Here is an 8816-nt window from a genome sequence, read left to right as displayed (position 1 = left end):
TCTGAAGTTCACCAGGAAAATATATTCTCTGTCACAATATAATTGTTGTATTTGTTTCCCCAAAACATGACTCCACTGCTACTGTTATTTACTGCTAAACAGAAAATACAACACTGTGCATCAAAAGTACTAAAACATACATTCATAGAATGCAAGTAGGATGACATTGCCTGGACTTTTGGTCCCTTGTCCAGTAAATTAACAGCAAAACAAGATTGATAGTAAGCAAATCTGTCTACATGGATACTCATCCTAGTGGATTAAGTACATTTTCAGGTACAATCAATGTTTCACACAGCCAGATCTACAGCAAATTTCAACAAGTCTTTTTTGTCATATAATGAATCATATTTAAATCATGTCAGTTTCTTTTGATCTCTGACATTAAGAAAATAGACATGAAAAGTTATTTGATACATGCTGATGATCAGTTCCAACCTCAGAAAAATTTGTTTTCAAATTGGTAATAATATGCCATACTTAATTACAAGTAGAGTCCAACAGCAATCTGCACAGACCCAGATCTGTTGTAAAATAATGTGATAGCAGATCTAGGTCTATGCAGTTTATTAGAAGCAATCATTAGAACAACCAATATGGATCCTGTTCTGCCAGTACATCATGAAATTTCAGATCATGCTGTGTGATGATTAATTTTGGACTGAACTTATAATCAAAAGTTGATATTTATTCCCATCTCATCATGTGATTACAAACATTTCCTGTTTGGTTAGGACCATGATGTTCAAAATTCTAATTTGCCATTAGCCCAGTAATCCAAAACTGGCAACTTTCAGGATGGACCATATCATTTCTTTCAAAAAAATTGCCATTTATTTCAATAGTTTCTGGCCCCAAAACCTGAGCAGTTCCAAGTGTTAATTTAGAACACTGATCACATGATAAAATATATTCCCAGATATACAATGGTGTCATTTTATGGACCCCCAACCACTGTTGTAGCAGGGTTCCACTGTACGACTAAAATGGTTTCCTGATGATTCAGGTTTCTGTTTGATGATGACTGAAAAGAAACAAAATAGGGCTGAACATACTTTAGCTAGAATACACAATGGTCCTTTCTAAGGACCACATAATGGTCCTTTTACATTGGTCCTTTTTAAGGGCCACATAATGCTTTAAATTGTAAGTCTTGAATCCTAGAATCTGGAATTTAAATTGAATAAACACATAATGTAACGTATGATAATGTAATATATAGATTAAATAAAATTATATATTTAAAAAATGACAATAAATTGGAAGAATTGAATAAATTGTATTGTTCTCCATTGCTAACACCAGTCAGACTCTGAATCAGAATCTCTTGTGAGAGGAACATTACTGTCACTGCGAAGTTCTAGCTTTTCTGGTTTACGTCTTTTGTATCCATTAGGCATATTACTTGGTGATATCCCTAGGTTATGCCCTCGTCCTAGGTCTGAACCCGCTGTAGGTTCATCAAATTGATTCATAAACCTCCTATCACAGCTTCTATTAAGTTCTGGAGAATGACCAAGAACATTGTGACTAGAATAAACATCCACATGATCTCTGCTAAGCATCCTTTGAGGATTTGAATGACTAGATAGCAAGGCTGAGCTAGGTTTGTTTAGATTGTTCCTCTCTGTCGGACTGTAGGGCTCTGGCCTTCCCAGTTTCCCCGGAGGAGGGGCATGATGGAGATTGGTAGGAACATTTGATTTTGGTTTACGAGTAGGAGAGCAATTTAATTTAGGGAAATTTATACTCCCAGGACTCCTGGGAGGTTGGGGTATTGTTGGTGAAGGCATCACACGAGGCATGTTTTCTTTGAGCTTTGGTTGAGCAAGATTAAGGGAAGAAGGCTTGGCTGGGAGCCCAGGAATTTGAGGAAGCTTTCGAGAAGTCCTTCTTGGTGGTGTTTCTATTGGGCTGCTTAGGCTAGGACTTGGGCTACGAGATCTGTCAGTCAAGTTTGCAGAACCATAATATTCTTGTGTCAGTGATGGTGTAGGCGTAAGATTGGGTGATGGGCTCCTTGACCGAGTCTCCAGTGATGTAGATCTGTACATATCACTCTTCCTTGATAAATATGGACTTGGTAATGGACTTCCAATGACATTTTGCTGAGACATCAGTGGAGGACGCCGAATCTTTTGCCGTCCTCTCATCTGAGGGGAGCTGGGTATACTAGAGCTATCCTCATACTTAAGAACTGAACCTGCAATTGAAGAAAATTGTTGTCAGGGCCGTATTTTGAACTATGTGAGTGTAAAGTTTGCTCCTATGCTCAAAATCCTTCAATCAATACAGACAGTGGCATCGCTAGGGGGGTGCGGACCGCACCGGGTGACACCATCTCAGAGGGGTGACACCAAAATGAAAAATTGCAAATTTTACAGAGCACACACTGCTCGGTCTAGTCAGATTTCATAAGCGGATAACCGATCATAGTTAAATACATGACTAGCAGGCACAGGGTACCACCATGCAGTCTGCAGAGCGTCTGGTGCTTATTTGGAAGTCTGGAGGGGTGACACCATGAGTTTACCGCACTGGGTGACACCAACCCTAGCGACGCCGCTGAATGCAGAACTCAATTCATGCCACTGAAACTGCACAAAAAACAAAGAAGCCTGAATGCATTATAATTCAAATTTTACTTTCTGGGCCAGATCCAGTAATTTTCATTTCTTTGTGAGGGCTTGAGTTTGAGGAGGGATATTTCATCAAATATTTTAATTTGTTCACTGAAAAGTTTCCTATGTTTAATGAAAGTGGCACTAACTGAACCCATCTAACTCTCACTGACTCTAAGCAAAGCAATTGAATATGAAATGTTTGTACTTTGAGCTTATTTTGTGTTTCAACACCATATCAGATGACAAGAGAAAAGATCATATTGCAAGTGCCAACAGTTTATGTTTTAAAATTCTAGTTTCTAGTTTTTGATAATTCAAAGAATTCCTCTACACATAGTAAGATTAGATTGTTTGGAGTAGTCAAAAGAACAAACAACATAGACTCTGATCTGCCACTGCATTATGCTACGGCCTATTAGGATATATGTTGGACTTGACTTCAAAGTGGTTATATATGACATTCTATGAGGTTTTATTTTTAAAAAATTGTGATGTCACACAAATCTAAATAATTTAACCACACATCAATTTTTACAAATAAAATGTTGGCTTAAATTGATTGTACTATTACATTGTTAACTCAAAAGTGAACCCAGTGTCATTGTCACAGTAGTGAAAGTTAATGTAAAGAGTCAGTAAGATTTCTGATCACTACTAACATCAAATCAAGCTGTCAAAAGGGTCAGTATGAGTTATGATCACTTACTAATGGGGAAATCAAGCTGTTAAAAGAGTATGATTTATGATCACTTACAAACAGGAGATCAAGCTGTCATAAGAGTATGATTTATGATCACTTACTAACAGGAGATCAAGCTGTCAAAAGAGTACGATATATGATCACTACTAACAGGAAATCAAGCTGTCAAAAGAGTGAGTACGAGTTATGATCACTTACTAACGGGAAATCAAGCTGTAAAAAGATTATGATTTATGATCACCACCAAAAGAAAATCAAGCTGACAAAAAAGTAAGTATGAGTTATGATCACTACTAACAGGAGATCAAGCTGTCAAAAGAGTACGATATATGATCACTACAAACAGGAAATCAAGCTGTCAAAAGAGTCGGTATGAATTATGATCACTACTAGTCGGAAATCAAGCTGTCAAAAGAATCAGCATGAATTATGATCACTACTAACAGGTAATCAAGCTGTCAAAAGAGTCAGTATGAATTATGATCACTACTAGTCGGAAATCAAGCTGTCAAAAGAATCAGTATGAGTTATGATCACTACTAACAGGTAATCAAGCTGTCAAAAGAGTCAGTATGAATTATGATCACTACTAGTCAGAAATCAAGCTGTCAAAAGTACCAGTATGAGTTACGATCACTACTAACAGGAAATCAAGTTGTCTAATGAGTCAGTATGAATTATGACCACTACTAGTCGGAAATCAAGCTGTCAAAAGAATCAGTATGAATTATGATCACTACTGACAGGTAATCAAGCTGTCAAAAGAGTCAGTATGAATTATGATCACTACTAGTCGGAAATCAAGCTGTCAAAAGAGTATGAGTTATGATCACTACTAACAGGTAATTAAGCTGTCAAAAGAGTCAGTATGAATTATGATCACTACTAGTCAGAAATCAAGCTGTCAAAAGTATCAGTATGAGTTATGATCACTACTAACAGGAAATCAAGTTGTCTAATGAGTCAGTATGAATTATGATCACTACTATTAGGAAATCAAGCTGTCAATAAAGTTAGTATGGGTTATGATCACTTATTAACAGGAAATAATGTTGTCAAAAGAGTATGATTTATGATCACTACCAACATGAAATCAACCTGTCAAGAGTCAGTATTATGATCACTACTAGCAAGAAATCAAGCTGTCAAAAGAGTATGATTTATGATCAATACTAACAGAAAATCAAGCTGTCAAAACAGTCAGTATAATTTATGATTCACTAACAATAGGGAATCAAGCTTTCAACAGTCAGTATGAGTTATGATCACTAACAATAGGAAATCAAGCTTTCAACAGTCAGTATGAGTTATGATCACTAACAATAGGAAATCAAGCTTTCAACAGTCAGTATGAGTTATGATCACTACCAATAGGGAATCAAGCTTTCAACAGTCAGTATGAGTTATGATCACTACCAATAGGAAATCAAGCTTTCAACAGTCAGTATGAGTTATGATCACTACCGATAGGGAATCAAGCTTTCAACAGTCAGTATGAGTTATGATCACTACCAATAGGGAATCAAGCTGTCAAAAGACAGCAAAGTTCACCTGCATCTATTTATTTAAACACAAGAGATCTGCATTTTTCAACCCTTGAAAAGGTCAAATCTAAATAAATCTGAAGACAAACCAAGTGGTTGATGTATTGTCATAATGTTGTTTTTCTTTAATATGGTGATTTTGTACTTCTGGGGCCTAGTGTTCTTATCTTGTTTGATGATTGTACAAGCACCATGGCCCAAAGGATCATCTAAATATCAATGGATGCAAACAGATATCATGACTGTAACAAAAATATTGTCCGAGAAACACACCTAAAGAAGAAAAATGAACATGATCACAGAAGTTTGAGAAAGAGGTCACAGTGACCTGCTGTTTGGAATGGAATGCAGTACTCCACAGAAAATGCATGCACATTTCAAATATCATCACTGTACAAGTAACATTGTCTGAGACCCTCAACAAAAATTACAAATATGTATAAACCAAAAGAATATATACACTTCTAGTCTAAATATGTACAAACCAGATGAATATGTATATCACTAGTCTAAATATGTACAAACCAAAGACATATGTCTATCATGAGTCTAAATATGCATAAACCAAAGGCATATGTACACCACTAGTCTAAATATGCATAAACCAAAGGCATATGTACACCACTAGTCTAAATATGCATAAACCAAAGGCATATGTACACCACTAGTCTAAATATGCATAAACCAAAGGCATATGTACACCACTAGTCTAAATATGCATAAACCAAAGGTATATATACACCACTAGTCTAAAATATATCTAAACCAAAGGGATATGCATGCCACTAGTTTAAGATATGTCTAAACCAATATTAATTATTGATAAATTAAGAATAGCAAAAGGTACACATGGACTATGAATTGAATATGTAAACAAAGCAGATTTACAGAAATATTATAAATGGTTTCAGAGTAATTTTCTGGAAACAAAAGTGTGAATGATAGTTTGTGAGTGAACAGACAAATGTATGAAAGTTTTCAAAAGATTAGAACTGAAGAATTGTGAACAGCAAAACACACATCTGGGCCACTAGTCTAATATGTGTTACCAAGTTGCATCTGGATCACTAGTCTAATATGTGTACCAAGTTGCATCTGGATCATTAGTTTAATGTGTGTACCAAATACACCTGGGCCACTAGTTAATGTGTGTACAAAGGCACATCTGGGTCACTTAGTCTAATGTGTGTACAAACACATATCTGGATCACTAGTCTAATATGTGTACCAAGGCACAACAGGGCCACTAGTCTAATATGACAGCAGAGCACAACTGGGCCACTAGTCTAATATGTGTACCAAGGCACAACTGGGCCACTAGTCTAATATGTGTACCAGGGCATATCTGGATCACTAGTCTAAAATGTGTACCAAGGCACAACTGGGCCACTAGTCTAATTTGTATACCAGGTTTCGTAGACATATCGTAATCAGCTTTGGAGTTATATTGTGGAAAGTGTGACAGATGGATGGACCAATAAAAATTCAGATGGACTCCATTCCTATATCAGATGTCAAATTCAGGTTGAATCAACTCCTATATCAATTTCCAAATTCATTTTGCAGGGGATAATATAATTTTGTTTAAATAATGCAATTTTTTGGTTATTATTTTCTGGGTGATGAAATAAAAGGTTATGTTGAATATACAAAAAGATTTTTGTGGAGTATGCATGTTTGACATACATGTATTGTATGGGAGTTTTACTTGTATTCTAATCAGTTGCCATAAGTATCCCATTATGGAACCATCTCTGATGAAGAGCCAATCAAATACTTTGCACGAAAGGCCTTGATGAACAATAAGCCATCACCCCTAACCCATATAGCATTTTCAAAAATACTATAAGGTAAGTCCCCTAGGGTGAAATAGTGTATGTGGTAAGCAATCATGAATTAGCATAATGTAAAAGTTAGCACTGTAAGTGAATACACACACACACACACACACATGTCAAATGAATATTTTATATGCAAATATATGATTGATAATAACACTAGTCTTGCCTGCTAGATTCCAAGTAAAACATTTTAAGGTATTCAAAGCCAAACCCCAAGATAAACAAGATCAGAGATTTACTGACTGTAATTTGGTTTTTGGTCGCTACCCTGTAAGCGAAAGTGTCCATGTGTGCATATAACATGGCCTCATCATCTCAATGGCCTTTTACATCACTTCACTTCATCAGTCAATCAAATCATTTTCAAAATTTAGAAAAACTATATCTGGCAATAAAAACTTTTTACCAGGCAATTTTTTGGGCAGAGATGTCACAAAGCCATGTTAGAGTCTGGTTGAATGAGGCTACTGGGACACTGCATTGGCATGTCAGGGTTAAACAGAATATTTCTAGTGTCAGGAAAGTGAGGCCTTTGCCTTAATGTTTTTTCTGCACTCAAACAATGTAATATGAAGGAATGTAAGAATCATAATATATGTGTGAACTATGAAGGAATGTAAGAATCATATGTATGAACTATGAAGGAATGTAAGAATCATAATATATGTATGAACTGTGAAGGAATGTAAGAATCATAATATATGTATGAACTATGCACCTTTGTGCTTTCTCCTTTCCTGCTCTGCAATTGTATGAGCCTGTTCCACCAAGTTTGTCACAGCCGATGCAAAACCTAAATCTATCCGCCTGGGTGAGGGAGATCGATGGTATGGACCAGGTGACTGTGAAGGGGATCCAAATGGGCTGCAGTGATTGGATGCAGGTGTGCGATGAGGTGAGATGGGAGAAGGTGGTACTGAGGGACTCATCCGACCCAGTTGGCTTGATTCAGATGGAGTGCGAGTTATGCCCTGAGTCACAGAGGCATGCTCAGGCTTCAATCCACCAGTAAAATTATGACGGTCTACAGACTGCAACAAAAAATAATGATAAAATACTTGTAAAAAGTTCAAAGTGAATTTACAAAAGTATAGAAAGTACACTTTTATTAAAAAAACTCTGTCAGTACAACAAGGATGTCCTTGCCTACATTATACAATTGAAGGGCCAAGTGCCATATCAAACATGGAAAAACAACTCCATCCAATATTAACCAAAAATGATGAAAATTCAACCTGACCTAGGTCTTTTGGAATGCAAAGCTATAAATTAAATTTGCTTTTAAATAAAAGGTATTAAAAACTTACTGCATGACTGGCAAAATAATACAAATGGACAATGTGTTTTGTGACTCATTTTATAGCAGTCTTACAAATATATGCTGAAAGAAACAGTATGTCATTAAGCAAAAAAGAGAAGCACATTACAGCTGTATAAGAATTCAGTGAATATAAACATGCAACTGATATTTGCTTTGTATGAAATATAGTGTCATACAGTGGTCATCTCATATAATTTGCCTATGTTTTAGCCTGCAACAGGAATGTGTCATGCTGACTTGAGCAGTACAATAGTAATGTGCTTATCGATGGTCAGCTTTTGCCATCTTGATAATTATTATTATTAGTAAAAATCCCAGTAATTATCAAAGTGACAAAACCTGACATATGATGAAAATTGGTATGCATAATATGATAGTTTGCCTTTTGTATGGATTGATACTAGGGACATAATTGGCATGTTGGAAGAAATCCTAATGTCTTGAATTTAAAATCAAGAAATATTTATGAGATTCCATCTAATCTAATTATGCCAACATTTGTGAGGTGTAACTTTGAAATTTCTTGCACTGATGTGCCAGGTGCTAGCTGTGTTAGAGGGGTTGCTGTCCAAGAGGGGTACTTTCTGACAGTTAAATGCAAAATGGGGGTGGGGGTGATAGCTAGGGAGGAGGTGCTATTCCACAGAGGTATCACTGTAAAATAACCTGAAAACTATTGAGTACTGATTTTTTTTTAAAAGCAGCAAAAATATACCAAAAATTAGTGAATATAACATGCATCCAAACATAACACACACTCATGTATTACCTGCAGTTTTTCTATTT

General features: G+C 36.0%; 1 protein-coding gene across 1 annotated transcript in view; it reads right to left on the bottom strand.

Annotated features, from left to right (window-relative positions):
- Positions 1 to 1116: 1116 nt before the first annotated feature.
- The window catches only part of LOC149780003 (voltage-dependent calcium channel type A subunit alpha-1-like), a 384117-nt gene continuing 376417 nt past the window's right edge, over positions 1117 to 8816 (bottom strand). Inside the window, exons 43-44 of the mRNA XM_089937395.1 lie at positions 7428 to 7740; positions 1117 to 2203 (exon numbers count right to left, since the gene is read on the bottom strand). Of these exons, the coding sequence (XP_089793521.1) occupies positions 1296 to 2203; positions 7428 to 7740 (1221 nt within the window). The 3' untranslated portion in view covers positions 1117 to 1295. The remainder of the gene's footprint in view (positions 2204 to 7427; positions 7741 to 8816) is intronic.

Source organism: Sinohyriopsis cumingii, chromosome 16 (genome assembly GCF_028554795.1).
Source record: "Sinohyriopsis cumingii isolate HCF-2022 chromosome 16, ASM2855479v2, whole genome shotgun sequence".
NCBI lineage: Eukaryota > Metazoa > Mollusca > Bivalvia > Unionida > Unionidae > Sinohyriopsis > Sinohyriopsis cumingii.
The sequence above is the reverse complement of the archived record's forward strand: the minus strand, read 5'-3'. Positions and strand labels throughout refer to the sequence as shown.